Source organism: Lissotriton vulgaris, chromosome 6, assembly GCF_964263255.1.
Source record: "Lissotriton vulgaris chromosome 6, aLisVul1.2, whole genome shotgun sequence".
NCBI classification, from domain to species: Eukaryota; Metazoa; Chordata; class Amphibia; order Caudata; family Salamandridae; genus Lissotriton; species Lissotriton vulgaris.
Genome location: NC_141694.1, coordinates 329541594 through 329566657, shown reverse-complemented (window position 1 = coordinate 329566657; position 25064 = coordinate 329541594). Strand labels below are relative to the sequence as shown.

At 46.9% G+C, this 25064-nt stretch overlaps 1 protein-coding gene across 1 annotated transcript in view; it reads right to left on the bottom strand.

Annotated features, from left to right (window-relative positions):
• Window positions 1-25064, bottom strand: part of ITGB1BP1 (integrin subunit beta 1 binding protein 1) — a 327961-nt gene that overhangs the window by 140616 nt on the left and 162281 nt on the right. The window contains exon 4 of the mRNA XM_086926363.1: window positions 12302-12438. Within this exon, the coding sequence (XP_086782489.1) occupies window positions 12302-12438 (137 nt within the window). The remainder of the gene's footprint in view (window positions 1-12301; window positions 12439-25064) is intronic.

The window sequence follows — 25064 nt, the reverse complement described above, 5'->3', positions numbered from 1 at the left end:
TACCGGAGTGACGAAAGGAACCGTCCCATAACTGTTGTGACTGCAGAGCACCCATGGATTTTGCTGTCTCAGTGTCTTTTTTAATCTTTTCAAGGGTTGTGTCTACATCAGGACCAAAAAGAAAGCCAGGGTAACTGGCCGATTGAGCAAAGTTGTTTGGATCTCTGGTTTAAAACCAGAGATGCGGAGCCAGGCATGCCGTCTCAGCATTACACTAGTGTTGATGGCCCTAGATGCTGTGTCTGCTGCATCGAGTGCACACTTGATGGATGCATTTGAAATCAACTTTCCTTCCTGTATCAGCATTTCTGCTCCCTCCTTATAAGCATCAGGCAGGTGTTGTAGTAGCTGCTCTAACGTGTTGTAGTGAGCCCTATCATATCTGGCTAATAGGGCCTGTGTATTTGAGATCCTCCAAATATTAGCCGCTTGAGCCGCTACACGTTTGTCAGAAGCTTTCAAGATTTTGGATTCTTTGTCCGGAGGAGGAGCATCACCACTTGTTTGAGAGTTTGCTCTCTTGCGAGCATTAGCCACTACTAGGGAGTCCAATGGTAGCTGGCCCTTGATGTACGAAGGGTCCACAGGCGCAGGCCGGTATTTCCTTTCAATCCTTGGGTTTACAACCCTTGCCCTTATGGTCTCCTTGAAAATGTCAGTAGCGTGTTTAAGGACACCCTTTAGCATAGGTAATGTCTTTACTGATCTTTCTGAGGTTGAGAAAGTATCAAACAGAAAGTCTTCCTCTACTGGGTCAGCGTGCATTTCCACGTCATGGTTATTGGCTGCCCTTTCAACCAATGCGTTAAACGCCGCCGTGTCTTCAGTAGGCGAGGTCTTGAGAGTATAGGACTGAGTATCAGGCGTGGTGTGTGGCTCATCAGGGTTAACAGTGTCAGTCTAGGGTTGAGGTTCCTCCTGATCTGTGTCAGCAGGATAATTAAATTCATCCTCATTGTATCCCTCCCCCACGTCCTCATTGGTGCGTGTGGGAGAATAGGCATAGTGTTGTGCATATGACTCCACAGGTTCAAAAAGAACAGGTGAGGTGGCAGAATCCCTTTTCCTTTTGAGAGGGATTTTGTATGACTCCAAAGGATGTTCTGGAGCGATCTTCCGTGTCGATGAACAGCTTTGACTGATTGTGATAGGAGGGTGCCTGGAACACCACCTCCTCCTGAATGGACTGAGACCTTGAAACTACCGACACCTTCTTGGACGTCTCGGTGCTCTTCTGTGTCTCAAACGCTTTGGGTCGAGCGGTCGGGGCAGTCCGTATTAAATAAGTGGCGTAAGCATTGGAGACGAACCGACCTTTTTTGAGGGTGGCGTGGTCTTCGATCCGACATACTTCGTTGGATCACCAGCTTGCTTGCGGCGACTCGAGCTCCTGGTGCGCAGCAGGCTCGCTCTTTTGCTTCGACGCGACATGCTCTTTCGGGTCGGGTTTGCTCTTCGACTTGAAGGCCTTGTTTAACATTGGCTTGGAGGCTGTAAGCTTCAGATCGACAGTCTTTTTAGCCTTGAGTCCTTTGCCAGTGCCGCCATGTTTGGACGTCGACGGCGTCAAAGCGATGTGCTTGACCTTAGAGACAGGCTTCGGCGCCCCGCTCTTCGGGCCGACGCCCGCTTGTGACCCCGAAGGGTCGATGACACTTCTAGATTTGATCGGAGCCGACGAATCCGAGGCCGTCGATCCGAAGGCTGTCTTTAGCAGTTTCGGTTTTGATTTTGCATCTGTCGGTTTCGGTTTCGCCACTGAGATTGGTGGATCGACCCATGGCTCCTTAGAAGTATTCTTAGCCGGGCCTTGATGCGGGGCTATAGAATGTGGATTAAGATCTTGGCTAAGGCCTTCCGGTGATGCCTCGACCTGAGCCGTAGAGAGTACAGTGTCAGTATTGCGCCCCGCGACTGCGGGTGGGCCTTGCTCATCGCTCGAGTCGTCATTGACGGCTCCGATGGCCTCTGCGTCGTCTCCTACCTCGACGACGTCTTCTTCATGGACGTAGTCTTCTTCTTCGTCCACATCGAAGTTAGAGTCTTGCTCTGACGCAGGGTCCGACTGCTGGTCAGGATCCTCTTCATCGACGCCCTCATCGTCATCGGCCTCGAAGATGTTCTCCGGGTCAGGCGCCGTTTTCTGCGCCGACTGTCGTGCGGCGCGTCGAAGCCGAAGCGTCTTCTTTGACCTGACCTTGGAACAGGCCATACAGCTGGCCTCGTCGTGGTCCGGAGATAAGCATTTATTACACACTGGGTGCACATCAATGTGAGGGTATTTGGAGTTGCAGACGGGGCATCTCTTGAACGGGCTCCGTTCCATCCGTTCCATCGTAGATCGTTGTTGGGGCCTTTGGTGTCGATAAGGCAAACGGCCTTCGACGTCCTGTTCGAATAACTGGATCAAGTACAGGCACCGAACGAGACACAATACCGACGCCTGAAGGCCTTTTGGCCTTGCGAAAAGTGTTTTATATCGATTCCGAACTTGAGTCAAGAAAGTACATCCAAACCCAATGGCGGAAAAAAACAATCTGAAGATGGAGAGGATGCCCATGCGCACTGTAGTCCAGGGGAGGAGCCACCTATCTCGTGATACTTCTAAGACTCCACAATGTGCAATCATCTGGACCCAACACTAGGCGGCGATCTATGCACAGATATGAATTCAGCAGCCCACATGCCTCGAACTAAGGGTTATCGTAGTGCAAATCGCTCATCCTCATGGTTTCTTCAAGTGGGTCACCCACACTAAAAACCCTTGCCTACTATGGTAATCTGTGAGATTCAATGTAACAAAATACCTGCCTACAGTCTTTAGCACAGTGTAGTACCAATCCACCCTTAAAATCCTATTTCCCTTAACACATGCATTTCACAATAAGAAAGGCAAACAGGCTTTGTCAAAACTTTTCAGTAAAAACTGATCATTCCTAAGGAATCTGACAAATAGTATTGCAGTGAACTGATATCTTTTTAGAAGGCATGAGGACAATAACAACATGGATGAGAAGAAATTTTCTCCAGCTAAATGCTGGTAAAACTGAGATAATGCGATTTAAAGAAGCTGCACTCACCTGGTCCCCCAGCTGGTGGCCAGAAGAAATGGGCCAGGCTCCTCCACCCAAACCAACAATCAAAAACCTAGGAGTCTTAATCGATAACAAACTCAGCCTCACTGAACACATAGCCACCACTAAACAAGCCTGCTTTCACGCACTAAGTCTTCTCCGCAGAGTCTTTCACTTTCTCCCCTCATCCACCCGGAAAACTCTGGTTCATGCCCTGGTCCTTAGTCGCCTGGACTTCAGTAATGCCTTGCTGATCGCGGCCAAGGAATCTGACCTGGACGGCATTCAGGTGGTGCACAACACAGCAGCCCGCCTGGTAACCAGCTCACCCTACCGTACCCCTTCACTGCCCCTACTGCGCAAACTACATTGGCTACCTATTCGCTTGAGAATTAAATTCTAAATTTGCTGCCTAGTTTTTAAGAGCCTTAACCAACTTGGCCCCGTGTACCTGTCTAATAAACTGACTAGACACTCTCCTATGCGGACTCTTCGCTCAAAGGGGAAAGGTCTCCTTACTGACCCGCGAATCAAACAAACCAGATTGGGAGATAAATCTTTCTCCCATCTGGCGCCCCAATACTGGAACCAGCTCCCATTAGATATTCGCCTCTGTACCAACTATCTTAGCTTTCGTAAAAAACTGAAGACCTCAATCTTTTGTTAAATTCTCCAGCTGCTACGCTGGCTGCATCTATAGCGCGGAGATACCCCACGTGGGGTGATTCAGGTGCTCTATAAATGACAAAAATAAATAAATAAATAAAATAACGCATCTAGCCTTTACCAAATCTATTACATACAACCTAAGCATACCAAAGTGCTCATAAACTAGCAACCATACATGTATAAAATTAGAAATATGTACACAATCACAGTGGGTAATATATACAACCCCTCTCAGTTGGGCCTAACAAGAAACAATATGGTTACATTCTTCTCCCAGAGTTTCAGTGTGTGACCAACACCAAAACCCTTGCCTTCTACTGTAATTTGTGAGACAACAAGCAACCAAATACATTTCTACTGCCTGTAAAGCAATGTGATAACAGTCCAATATTAAAGGGCTACTGGCTTTACCATATGGGTTTTACAATACATTAGCCCGCCATGATTTATGGCGGCCGGGAGCCGTCCTGAGTACGGGGGTGCCACGCCCAACCTTGCCCCCCCCCCTCCCACCGTGGCGGAATTTGCCCCGCGGTGAAGGGGTTAAATGCCTATTGACTTTACCATATGCTTTTCACAATCTAAATGCCAGGCCACCTGTATTTATCATAGCATTTCATAATAAACAGTCAGGCATATAGCCTTTATCATTGACTTGTCACCATAGCTAACTCAAGCTGACTGTACAGAGCTTTCCACAAGGCAACCCTCCGGCACATTAGAATAAAAGTACTAATGTCTACACTATTACAGCTGGCACAAGGGACTCTTGCTTAAGAACTTTAAGTAAAATGATGGACGCATACTGTCATATGCACAAAGCATTTACACTTTTAAAAGCTTCTCGAACAAATAGGACATAGAGGCTAGCACACTGTAATGGATGCAAAATCACGTGTTCCAACATTCTTAATCTTTATACAGACATAAAATAGCCCCCAAAGCGTGAAATTGACTAATTATATAATTGCATTAGGGGCCTTTGCCTAAGCATTTTAGGTAAAATAAGGTATATACAATCTGTTTATGCACAATGCACCCTTTCAGCTTCTGTTGATCCCATAATTTGAAGTGGATTAAATAAATGACCAATATTGACTGACTCAACACATAGACTGCATAATATAGGACCACATTTATGCTAGCTATGTAAAGCTTATTTTATATTACCTGGAACACCTGCAATGTTATCAATAAGCCCTTCTTGTAAAGTGAAATTGTACTGTTAGCCTGTATATACAATCTAAATGCAGTTGACAATGTTTTAACTGACTATTATTAGATTGTTTTTATGTTATTTTGGAATTACCTATTAGAATGTCTGGCATTTTTTGTTATGGGTTTGTATTAACTATACAATAAACTCTACTACAGCTAATACTACTACAGCTGGCAAAACAAAAGGCTATCTCTGCTAAAAGAGCCTAAGAATGATTATTGTATTCCACATGATTTGAATGGGTGGATCACCAACACCAAAGCCCTTGTCTTTAAGGTAATCTGCGACATTCCACGCAACAAAATATATGCCTACAGGCATACCACAGTGTAATAACAATCCATCCTAAAAGCCTACCTTCTTTACATTTGTTTTGACAATATGTAGGTGTGGCCTACTGGTTTGGTAATGACATTTCATAATAAACAGGTTAAACCTATGGAATCTAAGATGTCTTTTTCCAATTACATAGCCTTTACCCTTTACCATTGGCTTTATACTTTACCCAACACCAGAGTAATTGAAAGCCCATAAACCGGCAACTATCATGCATACAGTTATAAAATTAAAACTATTTGGAAACATACAACTTGCAAAACAATATATAAGTCCTCTGAACAGGACCTCACAAGAATCAATGCACTGAAACCCCCCAATGTTTGTCAGAGTGAGTGACCAATGGCAAAACCCTTGCCTACTACAACAGTAATCTGTGATACAGTCAGATTACATGTAACAAAATACCTGTCTATACCAATATGATAACAACCCTCACAGCTTACTAGCTTTAACACACGCTTTTCACAATTAATAAGCTAGATCAATTACCCCTGTCACTGTTTTACAGTAAGCAGACCAAGGAGAGATGGAAAGATATTACACCAATGCTTTAACACATGCTTTTCACAATTAATAAGCTAGATCAATTACACCTGTCATTGTTTCACAGTAAGCAGACCAAGGAGAGTTGGAAAGATATTACACCAATGCAATGGAATCAACATAACGCTTCCCAGAGCACCAATCAGGTCGATAGCTTGTCACCATAGCCAACTCAAGCTTAAGTTAGGAGCGTAAACTTTTCCAAAAGGAAATCATCAGACATTTGCAAGGTATCCAAAATTGCATTTGGCCAAGCAAAATACTATCTCCGCTAAGACGGCCTGATTAGGATTTTCACAGAACAAACCTTCTACATCCATGGCTTGTCACACTGGGTAACTAACCTCAATACCATTGCCCACTACAGTAATCTGTGAAATCACAGGTACCAAAATACCTGTCTAAAGGTTTCAATATAGGGAATTAACAATCCACACTTAACATATTGTATTGCCTTCAACATATGCTTTTAACAATAAGTATTTGAGGCCAAGTATCTTCATCAAAACATTTCCTTATTAACACATCAGGCCTAAAGCCATAATAATTGGCTTGTCACCATAACCAACTCATTCCTGCTGCATCAAGTTTAACCTTTGCCACAAGCTAAAAAGTGCACTACCAAAGTCTTTATAGTGAAAGCTCATAAATTAAACTTAATCAAGTACTGAACTCAGGGGATCCAGATGTGGGTGGAGCTTAAACCCCTCTCTCAGAAGGATTCTGAAAGCTTTTTTGTGTACATCACATCACATCAGTTGAACTGTCAAGCCAAACCTAAAAATCCATGTAGATTAGCGTGGCCCTGGGAATCCCATATTGCTCTCAAACACAAAACTGTACCATGAAGTCTAAAATTAACAAAGGTATAGGAGGATAAGAATACAATACTCTACTCATGATTGATCTAGTATTATGCCATTACCAGAGAAAAACAAACTGTAAATTATCTAGTTATCTACTTTAGAAGCATTACATTTCGTTTGACCACCCCTTAAAATTCAAGCTCAGGCAGCTGCCATGCCGCTGCTGGTTCAAGTAGCTGGATAAATAAACATATTCACAGCTGTGTGGAGGGGAAGCACTTTTTTTCCGTAGAAGCACACAGCATTTGCCCAATCACAACGCATTCCTGGCTACCAACATATGGGCGGAGCCAATGCCCCTCTCTGTAGTACTTCTGAAAGCTCTTTTTTAGGTTGATCACATGATGTCTGGCAGCAGCTGCACGGTCTAGCCAGAATCTAAACAAGCACTGGCAAAGCCAATAGGTCACATCTATGAGACAAGAGCTATTTGCTTTGTCAATATTTTTCAGCCATGTTCTACTGCTACATTGCTGCACTGCAGCATGGCGGAAAGTTACAAAATAAAAAGGCGCTATGAAGCGCTCACTGCTGATTCCATCACAGCACTTTTTTTTATTGCTGATGGAAGAGAAGGTGGGGGGGGGGGGGCAACAATGGGTCAACACTGATATTGGGAGTTGTCGGGGAAGAAGCGTTATCACCCAGCCAGTGGTGTCTGCGTCATAACGGTTTTTTTATTGGTAGTGACGGACGGAGGAAGGGCTGATGAGGCCAAGCAGCGTCTCAGACAACAGAAGAAGGGAATAGAGGTGGGTGCAAGCAATACAGACAACTCTGCGGGCTCCCCCGGGGCTACGAAGTGGACCCTCCTAAGAGGGTGGCCCCCCTTGGCGCCACATGACGGCACACGAGGCAGCCGTCCAGTGGTTGCGACCCCTAAGGTCCGCGTGCGCGTCACTTCTGGGCAGAAGGGGGCGGGGTGAGGTACATTTACCTCTGTCGCCCTCTGGGCACCCTCTTTTCCTCTGCCCTGACCCAGTTTCCCTCTCGACCGCTTACCCGGCGTTCAGGCAGGGCGTAGGGGGGTGTGTTGTCTAACTTATTATTTTGTGTTGCAGGCGGTTGACAAGAAAGATGAGGAAGGGAGGGTAGGTGGTTGGGAACAAGACAGAGGAGGAAGGGACGGTGGGTGGGTGGAAACAAGACAGAAGATGAATGGATACAACACAGACGTGGGAGGGGGTGAGTATTAACACAGACTAAGCAGGGAGAGAGGGTGGGAGGATACAACACAGACAAGGGAGGGATCGTGGTCGGTAACAACACAGATGAGGGAGATAAGGGAGGGAGGGTGGGGAGAACAACACAGATGGAGCGCCGGTGGAAACGACACTGACAAGGGAGGAAGGGTGGGAACAACACTGACAAGGGAGAGAGAGAGAGGGTGAGAGATTTGGAAATAACGCAGACGAGGGAGGGTGGCAATGAAGGGAGGGTGGGATCAACACAGATGTGGGAGGGAGGGAGCAACACATATGAGGGTTGGTGGTAACAGCACTGACAAGGGAGGTTGGTTACAGCACTGACAAGGGAGGGTGGGTAATAGCAACACAATTGAGGGAGGGTGAGTGGTAACAACATAGACAAGAGAGGGAGTGTGGGAACGGAGGAAGAGTGGGAACAACACAGACGAGGGAGGGTGAGAACAACACAGATAAGGGAGGGAGGGTAGAAACTACACAGAAGATGGAGGGTGGAAACAACACAGATTAGGGATAGAGGGAGGGTGAGAACAACACAGACAAGGGAGGAAGGGAATAAACTACAGATGAGGGAATGTGGGAACAACACAGATTAGGGATGGAGGGAGGGTGTGAACAATCCAGTGAATCGAAACAACAAGGACGAGAGCAGAGAGGAAGGGTGGGAGCAACACGGACGAGGGGAGGGTGGGAACAACACGGAAAAGGGCAGCCTGGGAACAAAACGGACGAGGGCAGGAGGGTGGGAACAGCAAGGACTAAGGAGGGAGGGTGGCAAAAACAAGGACTAGGGAAGGCAGGGAGGGCGGGAACAACAAGGACTAGGGAAGGGAAGGAGGTGGGAACAACAAGGACTAGAGAGAGAGGATGAGAACAACAAAGACTAAGGAGTAAGGGTGGGAACAACAAGGACTAGGGAAGGGAGGGAGGGTGGGAAAAACAAGAACAAGGGAGGGAGGGAACAACAAGGACGGGAAGGGAGGGAGGGAGGGAACAACAAGGACTAGGGAAGGGAGGGATGGAGGGAGAAAGGGTGTGAAGGGAAGGAGGGTGGGAACAACAAGGACTAGGGAGGGGGAGGGTGGGAACAAGGATTAGGGAAGGGAAGGATGGTGGGAACAACATGGACTAGGGAGGGAGGGTGGGAATAACAAGGACTAGGGGAGGGTGGGTGTGTGGGTAGGAGCAACAGGACTAGGGAAGGGAAGGAGGTTGGGAACAACATGGACTAGGGAGGGAGTGTGGCAACAACAAGGACTATGGAGGGAGGGTGGCAAAAACAAGGACTAGGGAAGGCAGGGAGGGCGGGAACAACAAGGACTAGGGAAGGGAGGGAGGGAGGGAAGGAAGGAGGGTGGGAACAACAAGGACTAGGGAAGGGAATGAGGGTGGGAACAACAAGGACTAGGGAGGGGGAGGGTGGGAACAAGGATTAGGGAAGGGAAGGAGGGTGGGAACAACAAGGACTAGGTGTGAGAAGTTGGCCTGATATATGATGCTCACTAGTTCTAGTGATCACCTTGTATCAGTCCAAACAACCCTTATGGTGATTGGTTGTAAGTCAACCTTATAGACCAGCTATCCTAATGGTAGCATAGACAAAGCAGTCTTAGGCTAAATTCTTTTGGCATGTGAAGCCAGCTGTTTTACCACATATAACCCCTTGAATACCAAATGAAAGGACACCACACAGGTAGTTATGAAAATAAACAAGATATTTATTAACTAACAAAACACCTCTGAACTCATTATGAGATCAGAGGGCTAAGCACATGACAAATACGTTTAAGTTGCACAGTTACGATGTTGCCCTAGGGGCACAACAAACCATATTCTAAGTAAGTGGAATGTGAAAGTCGATAGAAGGAATGGAGCTGTCCAGAGGCTGTAGGATCGCTGGGACTACACTACTCTAACTTTAGGTAAGTAATAGGAGGCCCACGGAACGCGTGTGCAGAATGTGAACCACACTCGAGATGCGTAACAACCTCTATGGACAGTAAAGTTCAAGTAAAAGGTGAGTACGGACAATCCTGACTAGTTAGGACTCAAACGACTGTGGAACTGGACACTAGGAGAGTCAATCTACCCTTGAGCACCGAAATGCTCGTGTTACCTCACCCACAGGCTGCGGGTGCATAGGTGCGAAGTCGTGTCGGGTTCCGGCGATAAAGTCTATGGAGCCTGGAAGAAAAGATGCTGCAGGCGACCAGGAGGAAGATGTCCGGTGTGATCCAAGGGTGGATCAGTGAAGAGGAGAACCTGAAAGCAGAAGGGACAATGTTCACAGTCACTAGCCAGTGACTGGAGTGGAACCAGGAGTGGAACCAGATGTTGTCGTCGCGATCAGGTGAAGAGTGGACGCTTGTCTCTGCAGCCATGTGGACCAGGTGGTGTCTTCGATGACCAGGATGGAGGCACGAGCTGTCCCACGCAGGCTCTGTCTGTTGGCGGTGTCGGATCCGGATTTGGAGTCAACAGGCCTTGGCAAAGGCAACCCACGCGGTGAGTGGAAACGGCGTCTGGAGTGGACCAGGAGGGTCTGGGGTGCTTCTCCTTTGCAGGGAAGCAGGGGCCAGTCTGGAGCAACCAGACCAGCTGATTGGATTTCAAGGTTCGTCGTCTAGGAGGTCACTAGCCAGCCGGCAAGTGACCAGACAATGCGTCGAGCAGCAACCAGGCAGAAGGGCCCCACGCAGATCTCGTGGATGCTGGAGGGCTCGTCTTCGGTGCAGGAGCTGCTCGGGGTCGGGGCTTCTCAGTCCCCCAAAGCACTTGGTCGAGGTTACCTCAGAAGTTGTGCTGGAGCGAAGTGCTGCTTCTTCCAAGATGGCCGGTCCCACGTGTCTCGTCACACCCACGGATCTCAGCTGTGCTGCAGATGTAGGTAGAGGTCGGAGAGGTCTGGGAATCCTGGTCTCGTCAGGCTCTGAAGTCTGGATCCTCGAGGGAAGACAACAAAGGGAAGCCACTGGACGCTGATGGTGCCTGCTTGTGCAGGGTGGACACTCCTTGCCCACAAGGGAGATTTCTTCAGTCTTCTTGGCAGAAAGTCGAAGTCCAGAGTTTCTTCTTGTAGAGTTTCAGTTCAGGATTAATCTCACTCGGAATGGGACCAGCTCCTACCTTTATCCTGTTAAAGGGGGCTGTACTACGACTAGGTCCCTCCTATGGGTGGGACCAGGAAGGGGGGTGGTTACACCCCCTATCCTTTGTCCGGTCTTGCGCCAGAGCTGGGGCTGGAGAGCCCCAGGAACTGGTTTAGACCGGTTTATGCACAGGGACACATTGTGTGGCCCAGGCATGTCTCATTCCTTTCAGCCCTGTCCTACCCAATACACAAAATCCTTTCTGGGGTGGTGCTAGCACCTCCCAAGACAGAAAACCCTTTGTCCAAGCCTCCCCCGCTGGAAGGACTCCCAGTAGCAGGAGGTCAGACTTGTGTCTGTGGTGGCAGAATCCATTTTGTGATGCTGAGGCTCGGGTTAACTTTAACCGGGGTTCACAGTTAGGTACATGTCGTGTTCCTCTAGAAGGGTGGAATGCTACCCCCGTCGCCAGAACTGGTGAGGGGGTAGTATTCCAATTCGTATGACACCTTACTCGACATGTTTTGATAATGCTATGCCAAAGTTAGCAATAACCGCAAGGATTATAATGCACTTAAGAGTATATGGTATAGCGTTATCATGGAAACAGCTAAAGGACTTGGTTCCGAAAGCTGTAGACAGGCTCAGCTCATACAACTATTTTACAACAAGGACTAGGGAGGGAGGGTGGGAACAACAAGGACTAGGGCAGGGACGGGGTGGGAACAACAAGGACTAGGGCAGGCAGGGAGGATGGGAACAACAAGGACTAGGACAGGCAGTGAGGATGGGAACAACAAGGACTAGGGCAGGGAGGATGGGTGGCAACAAGGATTAAGGCATCTGGGAATAACAAGGACTAGGGCAGGGAGAGAGGGTGGGAACAACAAGGATGAGGGTTAACAACACCAGCGAGCGAGGGAGGAAGGAACACAGCAGGGAAGAAGGACACGAGAGAGTCAGTTGAAACATACACCCTCTGTGGTAGAATGATGAAACACAAATAAAAAAGTAGTGCCTAAAAAATTAGCATTGGAAGGACACAAGTAATGCGCCCATGCTCCAGGGAAGGGACAAGCCCACGAAGAGGAAGGAAGCCTACAGCAGTTTACCAGTAGGAAGCAAGCAAACAAAAGTGAACCAACCTATGGTAACCAATGGGCGACCTCTAAGTCCAATGTTAGAAAACAAAAGGTATTGAAAAGATAGCGCATAAGCGGTCTAGTCGAGACCTAAAAAGTAGAGTTCCCTTTGAAACTGCATGCTCAAAATAAATTCAGCAGATAGAAACTTTTACCTGAGCGACATCAATGTAGTTTATCAAATCCAATGGACCCGGGAGGTTCCTGCTTTCCTCAATTTTCAGTTTCTCAATGGCACCCACATATTTAACTCTAAATTCTGTACTGGTCTCAGAAGAGCTATTGCTTTGTCCTGCAAACAAAAAAGAAAGTAGTCACATTCAAATAGAATCGTTTTTTCAAGCAGCAGAAGTGATTTTTACTGCACAGCTAAGTGGTGAAGTTGAAGAGTTCAGGCAGGGGCTAGAAATACTTGAACAAACAACTACCAGTAGGCAACACAGTGTCACAAAGCCTTAAAGTGTGGCAATGCTGTCTTTTGAGTATTACAACTGTAATGCGTTCAACACAATGCCTTTCCTGTTTTGAATGGCCTGAACTGCAAAAAAGCAAGTGTTGAGATAACCTTCATCTGTGCTGATCACGTGACTTCTTCCCAGACCTATGCCAGAGTTGCTACTGCTCCCTCATCCTTGGCTAAGCTGACAGGCAGTGGTGGCAGTTACCGTGCAGGGCTCATGCCTTTTTACCTGCACCCTCATGTTAGACCTCCGAATAGCTTTGACAAAGATCTGTAGAGTACTTTTTAAATGGTGTTGCTTGCCTACACTTATGGTAGAGAACGATGCTGGAGCAACCACAATGCTGAACCTAGGAGTACATTTGTGATCTAGAGTCTATGGTCTAGCACACTGGTAGTGGTGACCATGTAAGGGTTGATGGAACTGTGCTTCTGCATGGAACATCATGGTTTCTACACATTTCATAAGACATTCTCTAAGACAGTGCCTACCCCATGCCTTAAGCATGTGTACAGGAAAGTACCTCAGTACGTGTGATTAGATTAGTGGCTACTGAAAAGTTGCCCTGGTCACTGGAACCAAGGAGAAGCTACTCTTTTGGAGGCTTAATTTCACTAATAGTTTAAGGTTATGCCCTGTGGTCTAAGGAATGCCTTAGCCACATTCCAGAGGATGGTGAACTGGATGTTGGGGTGGTGTATTTTCATCCATGGATTGAGTTTCATTGTGGAACACACAACTGAGATTCACACAGGAGAGCCAGGGAGCAGTCCAGAAAGTATTTCCAATCAGATGACTATTGGTCTCTGAGGCAGGCCCACTGTTTCTGACGAGTGAATGGTTAGTTTATGGAACCAATATCCTGCGCAAGGGTTGGAAAATTTGTAACGTTCTGCCCTGTTCATTGTTCTGACCTTCTTTATGATGTTTTGTTTCCAGTCAACTTGACAATCTGCACTAGAGGCACTTCACATTTTATAGACTCTAGACTCTGCCAAGGGTGTGTAATTTTATAAAAATGTTTACTTGTTGAAGAGATGCAATGCTTCATAAATCTACTTGCCCTGTGAAAAATCTACTTCTCCTATTTGATGCCATGAAGCGTTCACATATGAGAGCTGTGATAATATATTTTCTGATTGTGCCAGGTCTATTTTTTTATTTTGGTTTATTGATTTTCAATCAAAAGGAACATACAACCTGCCTTATGGGGCGGTACAACGTCAACTACAATATTCAGCACAACGAGATGTGATTGTTGCTATATTCATATACATTTTCATTAGAGGCTAATGTATGCAATGCATATTACATATTTTAGAGCTGTTGTACCATACTACATTGATCTTTAGGGCGTTGTCGTAGGGTTCTGTTGGCCTATTGTCAGTAAATATTGGCGGAGTGGCTCCCAAATGTCTTTTGGTTTAGATGAAGATGGTAATTCTTCTGCATACAGTTCCAGAGACTCTTTACAAAAGACCATGTCCTTCAGCTAGCGATCGAGGCGCGGGATAAGAGCACTTTCCCACATCAACGCTATCAGACGTTTTGCTAGCACCAAAGCAATCCGTAAGAATTTCCCAACTGCACACTTAATATGAGGCACATAGCTCAATAAACATACAAAGGGTGTACAGTGCAATTGTTTATTGGATATCTTCTGCAAACATTGTACTACTGCAGACCAGAATTTAGCAACAGCCTCACAGTGCCACACCAAGTGCCAGATATGACACCGTTTACACTCACTGGTATCGCTGAGCCCCATTATGAACAGTTTCTAGGGCCTGTGGTATACCTGGTGGATATACTTGAAGTGGATAATTCTGAGATTGCCATTTTGGGTTGGTTTACCTGTGATTGTGCATATATGTTCCCAGTCAATTGGGGTGAGTGGAGGATCTAATCCGTTACTCCATCTGGCTAGACTTTCATCCGCCGCCCCCAATAATTCACAGCATACAGACTTATACAGTTTAGTCACCAATTTGTGCTTGGAAGGTGCCACTAATAGAAGCTGAAGTGAATGAAGTATGGGGGGTTCTTCGAGGAATGACCTGTAATGGGCTCTAAGCGCTTGTTTCAGTCTATGGATGGTGAATTGAAACAGTAACGGAGCGTTAGTGATGTATTGGAGGTCTTCATTTGTAAGGAAGTGACCCTCTATATAGATATCCTGCATATATTGTATACCCACCAGTTGTAGCGAGCGGATCGCCCCACTGTTCTGAGTCACAGACAGGGAAGCATGATGTGCAAGAGGCAGTGCTGGAGCATATAATGGGAGTTTTCCTGTCAATTTACCAATAGTCTGCCAGGCAGTAATAGTGGTGTCTATCGGGTTGATTTCCGTCCGCGGTGTTCCTCTACCTGTATGTGTTATTATTTCAGACATAGGGATGGGATAGGCATCTCTGTCTTCCACTGCAACGTGGGGTGTGAAGGCATGCATGTTGTACCAATGGTAGGCCTATTGTGCTTCCACGCATAAGTTATACACATATAAATCTGGTGCACAAAACCCCCCATGCACATAGTCTAGAATAAGCGTATGCCAACTCACACTAGCCTGTTTGCAATTCCAGATCAGTTTCAATAAATGGGAGCGAATGGTGTGGAATAGGTGCTTCAGTAGTGTTATTGGGGTGTTATTGAATAGATAAAGAAATTGTGGTAATACAATCATTTTGACAATGGCTATGCGGTCCGCCAAGGAGAGGGGCAAAGAGGACCATCTCTCAACCTGATTTTCCAGTGTCATGCATGCTGTGCCATAATTTTCTTCGATTACAATATCCGGGTCACGATGTACCCACACCCCCAAATACTTCACAGGATCTGCAGACCAGATCAATGGATATTCCATTGGCAGAAGCTTAGTGACCGTCGTCAGGGGTATAACCACCGATTTATCCCAGTTCATTAAAAGTCCAGAAAATAAACCGAAGCAGATATATTCTCGCAGTACTGGAGATAAATAGTTATGGGACTCACAGACAAAAAGCACCATGTCATCCGCATATAATGATATGCCGACGGGACGATGGTTGAAGTTAAGCACTGATGCCCTGTGTCGCTGTCGAATTACACAGGCTAGAGGCTTGAGTACAATAGCAAAAAGCAGTGGTGATAAGAGGCAACCCTGGCGCGTGCCCCTGTTGATAGCCAGTGGTTCTGAAGTAAGACCTTCCACACGAACCCTTGCTGAAGGTTCTGTGTATAGCAGTTGCACCCAACGCATGAACATTAGCGGGAATCCCATTTGTTTCAGGATCTATAACATATAGCTCCATTCGATAGAGTCGAATGCTTTTGCTGCATCCAACATGACCGCAGCGGCAGGCAGGTCTGGTCTGAGAACATGAAACATGGCAAAAAGTGTTCTTAAATTATGTGATGTAGAGCGTTCCGGTATAAAGCCGCATTGATCCGGAAGAACCAGACAAGTCATTAGAGGATTAAGACGAGAGGCTAGTATTTTTGCATCCAAATTGATTAGTGACAATGGACGGTATGAGTCACATTGGGAAGGGGGTTTATCTTTTTTAAGTAAGGTGATAATTCAGGCTTGTCTTAATGATGGGGGAGTATGTCCGTTTCATGGGCCTCCGCATATACCTCCAGCAGACATGGCGTTAACAGATCAGCATATTCCCTATAAAACTCAGCTGTGAGTCCGACAGATCCAGGGGCCTTTTTATTTGGTAAAGCATGGATCGCTATTTTGATATCGTCCTCACCAATAGGTTGGCTGAGATAGTCTCGATGACCATCCGCCAGCCAGGCACAGGCTACATCAGAGAAATAGTCATTGAATGTTGCTTCCTCAGTGCTCCCACGTGACTTAAACAGTGTGGAATAACAAGATCTAAATTGGTAAACAATCCCCTGAGGTGTATAGTATTCTTCCCCTTGTGTGCCTACTATTTTCGTTATGGGAGAATGTTTGTTACGGAATTTAAGCTTGGCAGCCAGCTGACAGCCAGGCCGCCCCCCTCACCGTACGCCCGAGCTACATGGCAGCATGATAGATAGCGGGTTTCTGACTCTGCCAGTTTGTGATAGTCTTGTAATTGTTCTTGAATGTGTGCTAGTGTAGCGTTGTCGGGGTTTGTTGCGTACTCGCACTTCAGGTTAGTCAGTGTTTTTTCAATTTTAGAGAGTTGGCCTTGGATATCCTTCAATATACCGGCTGAAGTGCTTATGCACACCCCTCTTACAGTAACCTTGAATGCTTCCTATAACATGGCTGCGCTGTCTACAGTCCTCACATTTAGTTAAAAAAATTGTTCTATCGCCTTCCTTATGGTTTCATTATAGATAGGGTCCAGTAAGGCGTCGGCTCTAAAACGCTGTGTAAACGGGCGATGGATGGAGGTAGGGATGCCAATGCTTAACTTTACTGGACTGTGGTCTGACAATGTACGCGGAAGTAGAGTTACATCCACAACCCAGTTATTACTTTCTTCATTCAGTAGCCAGTAATCCAGTCTGGACCAAGTATTACAAGCAGGTGTGATGTGTGTGGCTATCTTCGCTGTGTCATTTCGTAGTCTACAAGCATCCACCGGTCCCATCTCTAACATTGCATCGTGTATGCACTGAGCGACCTTTACAGTGCACGTACCCTCTGGGTGTGACCTATTATTGGCGGGATCCAAATGCGTGTTAAAATCTCCCCCTCACCGTATGGCTGCCTCCGGCCATGTTCGTAACTCTGCTAGCATTCAGACAAATATATGTGGGTCATCTACCACAGGGCCATAAATGTTGATAACGGTGATCATATTTTGCCCTAATTGCCCAGGAATCATTGTGTATCTACCCTCATCATCAATATATTCTTTAAGGGCTGTGAAGGGCAACCCTCTTTTAAACAGTATAAGGACCCCCCTGGCATATGCAGAATATTACGAGGCTAATCTATACCTAGCCCATCTGGCCGCAATTCTGGTTTCTGAGGACTTGTTAAATGCGTTTCTTGCAACAGGGCAATTTGAGCTTTGTGTCTGTCTAAGTAGGCGAGCACTTGACGTATTTTATGTGGGGTATTAAGTCCCCTTACATTCCACGTCAGGCAGGTGTAATCAATATGCATCATTTGTGTGTCGAGGGTTGCCTGAAGATGAGTGACAAGTAGGCCCCAAATACTCAAGACAGTAGTTATATGGCATATCAGTGTGTAAATGTAAAGTCACATTAGTAATCCTCACAGTATACTGTGAAATCCCAAGTCTACGTTCTCTGCAGTGATTATTGCTCGTAAAATAATGCATACATAGAGAAGCAACATAAAAGCTACAGATTATGTCCAAATAATCCACGATATACGCAACCTCCATATGCGCAGTTGTACGATCACATCGTGTCATAATGATAATAACTTTACAACGTCCCCCCACCCCCTCCCACTTCAGAACCCCAAAATTGCCAAAGCCATACTCATTACCCCTAGTCAACCCCAACAAAACCAACAATGTTAACACAGTGATGTGGGGCATACCCATTCACGGGGCATAGCGACACAGTCATCCTCCCGCTGAACAGGGGATGTTACCACTGATTGTTTATATAAAGCACCTGAGCCACCGTTGTGGCCATACAATAAAGGAGTGTGTGCAGCAGTCCAGTGTCTTGTACATAGAAAATAAAATAAAAGAATACCTTGTAGAAAGCAGGTAACTAATAACTATAAAGGATACAGAGCTGTATAGGTACGTCAGCTAGGAAGTCTCGTGATTGAAAGCCTTAAGGATATGTCTAGTTAAGAGTCCTGTATGTATAAAGGCTCTAGGAACATGCCAGGTCTATTGTTGTGCCAAGGTTTGGATTCTAGCAAGTCTCTAATTCTGTGTATTTGTGATAACACAAAAAGCAGAACATGCTATGGTTCTAGTTCTGTCACATATTTGAATATTCACAGGCTCTCTTTATGAATGGCCTCTGTTACGTCCAGCTTTTTCATCACTGTAGAGCTCTTGAGTATGCCAGTGCTTTTGCTATGCTGGCGTTTTGATTACAACAATGTACATTTCACAAAACTGTTCTAACAGTACTAATGCTCCCTTTCTTACTTTACTTTCTGAGGAAGGGTATAGGGAAATGCTTTAGCAAATTTACTTTTAATAATTCACCTTATTCACAAAATGTTACTGTAAATAAACCCACATTATATGTGTTGTTTACTGCCAACTGTGCATCAACGAGACCTCTCACAGTCTGAAATGCTATTAATCTTGGGCAAATCACTTTATCTCACTGTGTCTTGGTTGCCTCGTTTGCCATAATTGTAAGCTTATAACAAGACATGGATGAATTCCTGGCTTATACTTTACAACTAGATGAACACTGTGTTATAATCATAACATGAGGCGGAAATACGGTACAACATAAAGCGTTTATTCAGGTATTACAACACAGCGCCAGCGCACCCGCCGCCTTCAGCCAGCAGCTGTTAACTGACAGCTCGGCGTGCCGTTGCTCGTCATCAGACTTCATGACATCTACATCGCACTGTGGCGCGAGGAGCACAGCCCCAGTGTAATCAACATTATAACATACCCCCCTTTCCTCTACGCGCAGGTAGGGAATTAAGTAGATGAACTGGGAGAATACAGGGTAAGTTAGAGGCATGAACATAGAACAAAGCAATGAATCATCCTACCATGAATTCATGTAAATGTTGAGGAAGTCTCCTGGTCCGCAAGGGTCTCTGGTAAGGTTGAGTACCTTGAGAATCATGAGACTCCGCATTTGGGAAAGTTGCCCTTTGGCCAGTGCTCAAGTTGTCCCCACCAGGGCCTGGTGCCCTCACTTCAGCACCTACACGAGTACCGTTAAGCAATTGTTGATCGTGGGCCAACATGTAACCTGAGCATGAATTCTTTGTGACAGAATTACCAATCAATGTCTTTGGGGGGTGGTCTCGTGAGCAATACTTTGCTACCCTACGTAAGTTCCATTTTTCCCCATTGACCAACACCACATAGAAAGGATACACTTCCTTGACCCTGAAGGGTACCCGAAACTTACATAAGCCTCTGACCCAGCGTCCTGAATGGACTTTGACCCAGTCACCCACAAGAATATTAGACAAGGTCTTTTCCTTGGAGTGCACCCCTCTTGAAGCATGCATGGGAGTACTCACTTCACAACCACCCACATTCTTTCCGTCAACCAATTCTCTGATCCAAGGAGGCACCAGTTTTGAAGCTGGTTTTCTTCCCCGCATGGCGATGAAGGGAACGACGCCTGTAGTGGAATTCTCAGTCGTGCGATAGGCCCACACCAATTCACTCAGGGTCACATCTATGTCAAGATTGTTTGTGAGTGCCAAACCTATTGCGCCTTTAATCATGCGATTGGCTCTCTCGACGATCCCATTGGATTGTGGGTTGTACAAAGTGGTGAACGCATGTTTAATACCACACTCACTCAGAAATTCTCTCATTTCACTGGAAGTCAACTGGGTCCCATTGTCCGTAATAAGAACCGTAGGATAACCTTCTTCTTTGAAGATCATACGTAGTACTTTGATGGTGACTCGAGTGGTTATTTCAGGGAGTAAGTACACAATGAGCCACCGAGTATGGACATCCATAAAAACTAACCCAAATCTTTTACTGAGGTGGACACCCGGCATGGGTCCAATAAAATCAAGGCATATGCTGTGCCATACTACACCAGGGTCATGGATGGAACTGGGGACAGTTTGTGGTCCCACCTTGAGTCTCTTCTCACTTTTGCAACACTCACTGCATCTTTCAACTCAATTGACCACATCTCCATCCATTCCAGGCCACCAAAATTCATTTCTCAACCGTTTCTTAGTAATGGTTTGGCCCAAGTGCCCTTCAAGCGCCAAATCAAAGAGTCTCTTACGAATGTTAAATGGGGGAATTATCTTATCCCCATGCATGATGACCTGATCAGCGACAATAGACAACTCATCAATGACCGCATTAAAAGGTCTAATGCTATTTGGCAAGGTGCTTTCCCTACGTCTACCCTTAGAGACAAGGTTCATAACATTCTTTTTTTTTGAAAAAATAAATTTTAATAGGATTGTACTTTATAACATGAATAACATAAAACTGTCAGCAGTGGAGCGAAACATGTGCAAGAGTTGGCACGCAAATTACAACTGTTATTGGTACCATTTTTATATTTATACACCATAGCTGCTTGTATGCTTTTAAATTCATACCACTCAAGGATCTTCTACGACCTCTGTATATCTCTTTATACTCTGTCCTTTTGTTGTTTTTTTTGAAAATTCTTTATTGTCAGGAGTTTAGAAGAGATATTCATATCAACATTTTGTAGTTGTAGCGACATAACAGCATTATAAGCCCCCAGTGGGGAAGGGATTTAACACAATGTGCATCAACAGCTATCAGGTCTAATTATGGCCTAGTAGTTGAATAGTGAATAGAACAGTCATACGTATTACATGGCCCAATTTCACCCATTCTTCTTAACGCCCATCCCGTCCATACGATTTTGATTCAGTAGGCTGACTTCACCCATACGTGGTATTAGCGGGAACATAAAAGAAAAAAGAAAACAAGTCTAAAAACCCAACAACGGTCATCATTATACAAATAAGTGTGTATGTTCACATATAATATCCTACAGGCTCATACATTCAGCATTCCGTCTTCAGTAGCGGTGCATACCCTCCGCCTCCCGGTCCCTCCCCTGATTATGCTGACATATCCATTGCCACTAGTCTTCGTCTTCCTCCGATTCCGAGTCCTCACCCTCTGGCAATGCCTCACATGGGTCACCCCTATATTTGTTCCACGGCATCCACACCCGATTCCATTTGCGGGGGCACGCTCTTAGTACATATACTGCTCTCTCCTTTACCATGAGAAGGTCCATGTTTCTTATCCACCCTGCTACCGTCAGTAACTCCGGAGCGCCCCATCTCTGTGCAATGTCTCGTTTGGCCACTGTCACTGCTAGGGTGACCCACAGTTGTCCATACCTGTTTAAGTCTGTAGGGTCCCAAATGTTCAACAGGCATTTACGAGGTTCCGGCAGGACAGAGACATTGATGGCCTGAGAGACTGTGCGCATAATCTGTCGCCATAGGTCCCTGATTTGTGGACATTCCCATAACGTGTGTAGGAGAGTCCCTTCCTCCCCGCATCCCCTGAGGCAGTATGGGTGTGGTGTTCTCTGTATTTTGTGGAGTAGTGTGCGAGTGTAGTAGGTGCGGTGTAACACCTTGAGCTGCACCAGGCGGAATCTGGCTGATATGCCCACTTCCCTCGGCGAGGCCAATGCCTCATTCCACTCCGCTTCATCCATGTCGCCCAATTCTTCCACCCATTTCTCTTTAAGTTTGTGTGTGGGATCTGGCAGGTTGTTAATCAATTTTTTGTACGTGAGTGAGGTCGCTTTTTGCTCCATGAATTCGGTGAGTAGCCTATCTTCGAGTGGCGATGATTCTGGGAGTGTGGTGTCTGGTGGGATCGCTTGCAGTAGTGCATGCCGGATTTGTACATATCGGTACGTTTCAGTGGGCCCCAGGCCGTATTGTTGCTGGAGTTGCTGGAAGGGAATAACCGTGCCTTTGTCCCAGAGGTCCCCCACCACCGAGATCCCTATGTCGTCCCATCTCGCAAACCCCTTACAAGTCCGTAGGTTACCCAGTGTTTTAGTGTCCCATAGCGGTGTTAGCCTGGTGATTTTACCCTTCCACCCTAGGCGTGATTGTGCCGTATGCCAGATTGTCGCTGTGTGGAACGTTGGGCCAAGCAGGGTTTTCACTTGCGGGTAGTTGTACAGCACCGAGAGCATGCCCTCAGTCCCCAGTTGCGACCAGTCCGCCTTATATGCGGGGTCCTCCCGTGAGACGTGGATCCAATGATTAATAACCTTAAGCTGTGACGCCCAGTAATATAGTTGGAGATTGGGTAATGCAATACCCCCCTCGTACCAGCTCTTCACCAGTTTTGCCTGCGCTATCCGCGCCGGGCCATTACTCCACAACAAGCTGGAGACCAACGCTGCTACCCGTCTAAAGTACTGTGGGTTAACCACATAAGGGGAGTTTTCAAGCACATACAGAAATCTCGGGAGAGCCATCATTTTATAGAGCGCCGCGCGCCCTAGAAGGGTCAGTGGCAGTGCCGCCCAGTATTTGACATCAGCACGCAATCTTTGCAGAGGCGGCTGCAGGTTTTCGATATAGAACTGTTTAGAGTCATTCGTCACATAAATACCCAAGTACTTAAAGGAGGAGGTGGTTATTGTGAGAGGACAGTCAGCCGGCAGCACCGGAGCCGGGCCCTTAAGGACATAGAGTACAGATTTGGACCAGTTCAGGGTATATCCCGAGGCTCTACCGTGTTCATCGCAAACTGCCAACAGGGCGGGGACCCCTTCAGTTGGGCCGGCCATGTATACTAACATGTCGTCGGCGTATAGGGAGACCTTGTCCTCCCACCCGTCGCTCCAAGTGATTCCCCGGAATAACGGCGTTGATCTAAGCAGGATTGCCAGTGGTTCCAGCACTATCGCAAACAACAGGGGCGACAGCGGGCACCCTTGCCTAGTCCCCCTCCCCAGTGGAAAGGTCGAAGATATGCGACCATTTGCAACCACCTGCGCCATCGGTTGGGTGTAGAGTAGTCGCACCCATGCCAGATATTGGGGTCCGAAACCCATGCGGGTTAGGACAGCAAAAAGGTATTCCCACTCTACCAAATCAAACGCCATTTTAGCATCTAGGGAAAGTATCACAGCCTGCTCCGTAAGAAGATGCGCCTTCGCCAGTACCCCATGGACCCTCCGTAGATTCAGCGCTGTGCTTCTGTGTGGCATAAAGCCCGATTGGTCAGGGTGTATCAGGGTACTCAGATGCTTGGTTAGACGACTGGCCAGGAGTTTCGCCAGGACCTTTGCTTCTGTGTTGAGCAGGGAAATGGGTCGGTACGAGGCACTGTCTGTTGGTGGCTTGGTTGGTTTGGGGATGGCCACAATGGTGGTCGTGCGCTGGTCGAGCGGAAGCAGCGCCTTTTTTGCGCTGTCTTTATACATGTCTAAGAGGGGCTTGGCCAGCACAGAGTCCATCGTCTTATACCATTCCACAGGAATTCCGTTTGGGCCTAGGGCCTTGCCTGACTGCAGCGCCTGTATTGCCAACTGGACCTCTCCCTCTGTCAGGTCTGCATCAAGTTCCTACTGTGCTTCAGGTGTGAGCACGGGGACGGGAATGTGACTAAGTGATTCTGTGGCCTCCCGCTCAGTGACTGGCCGTGTCGGTGTGTAGATCCCCTGGAAGTGGCGAGCTAGAGCCTGGATTATTTGTTCCGGGTGAGTTTGCAGCACGCCGGCCGCATCGTAGAGCCCGTGTATCCCCTTGTTACTGCCACCTCGTTTGTCCAGCCATGCCAGCATCTTCCCTGCCTTATCGCCCATATCATAGATTCGGTGCGCAGTGTTCGCGAGGTGCCCTTTGGTGATCATAGTGAGGTGTGCCTGGTGTTGCTGCTGACGGAGCTGTAGTTCATGGACTGTCTCAGGGGTGGGGTCTGCCATATGCGCAGTGTTCGCCGTGTGTAATGCTAATTCCAAATTAGCCAGTGTAGCTCTAGACTCCCTCTTATACCCAGTAATGGCTGATATGGACGCCCCTCGGAGGACCGTCTTGTAAGCTTCCCACAGAACTGAGGGCGAGGTGACCGATCCTGTGTTCTCATTGAAATAGTGTGTGGTGGTTAACTTGAGTTTTTTCCTAATGTTAGGTACCTGTAGATAATTGGGATAGATCGGGTACAGCCTAGCTCGTTTACATTCTTTAGTAGAAAGGTGAAGGGAGATCGGGGAGTGATCGGAAATGCCTTGTGGCAGGATATCAAGTCTATCCACGGAGCTCAGCCCAACCCCTAGAAAGAAGAAGTAGTCGATATGTGAGAGGCTATTGTGGGGTGCTGAGTAGTGTGTGTATTGCTGCGCTGTGGGGTTCAGGTGACGCCAGACGTCTGTGAAGCCCATAGCTGACAAGAATCCCGGAAGTGTGGCAGTCCCTCTCTGGCGATCCCGTATGGGAAAGGTGTCTAGCAGGGGGTCTGTGATAGCATTGAAGTCCCCCCCCAGGATCATGTCCCCTTCTGGGAGATCAATAAGGAATTGGCTAAGTGCTGGTAAGGCTGTAGCGTGAAGTGCTGGGGGGATGTATACAGATATCACATTCAGGGCCCTCCCCTCCCACTGGCCTGAGAGTGCTGCGAACCGCCCCTGATCATCTGTCTTGTGGCCAGTGACCAAGAAGGGGGAATTGTTTCTGAGGAGTATCCCGGTGCCCCTGGAACCTGAGGTAAACTCGGAGTGGACTGCCATGGTGTACCCACGCCTGTTCAGAGCCTTACAGGTGGTCCCTGCTAGATGTGTTTCCTGCCGCAGCACTAGGTCAGATCTATTACGTTTAACAGTTTGCAGCACC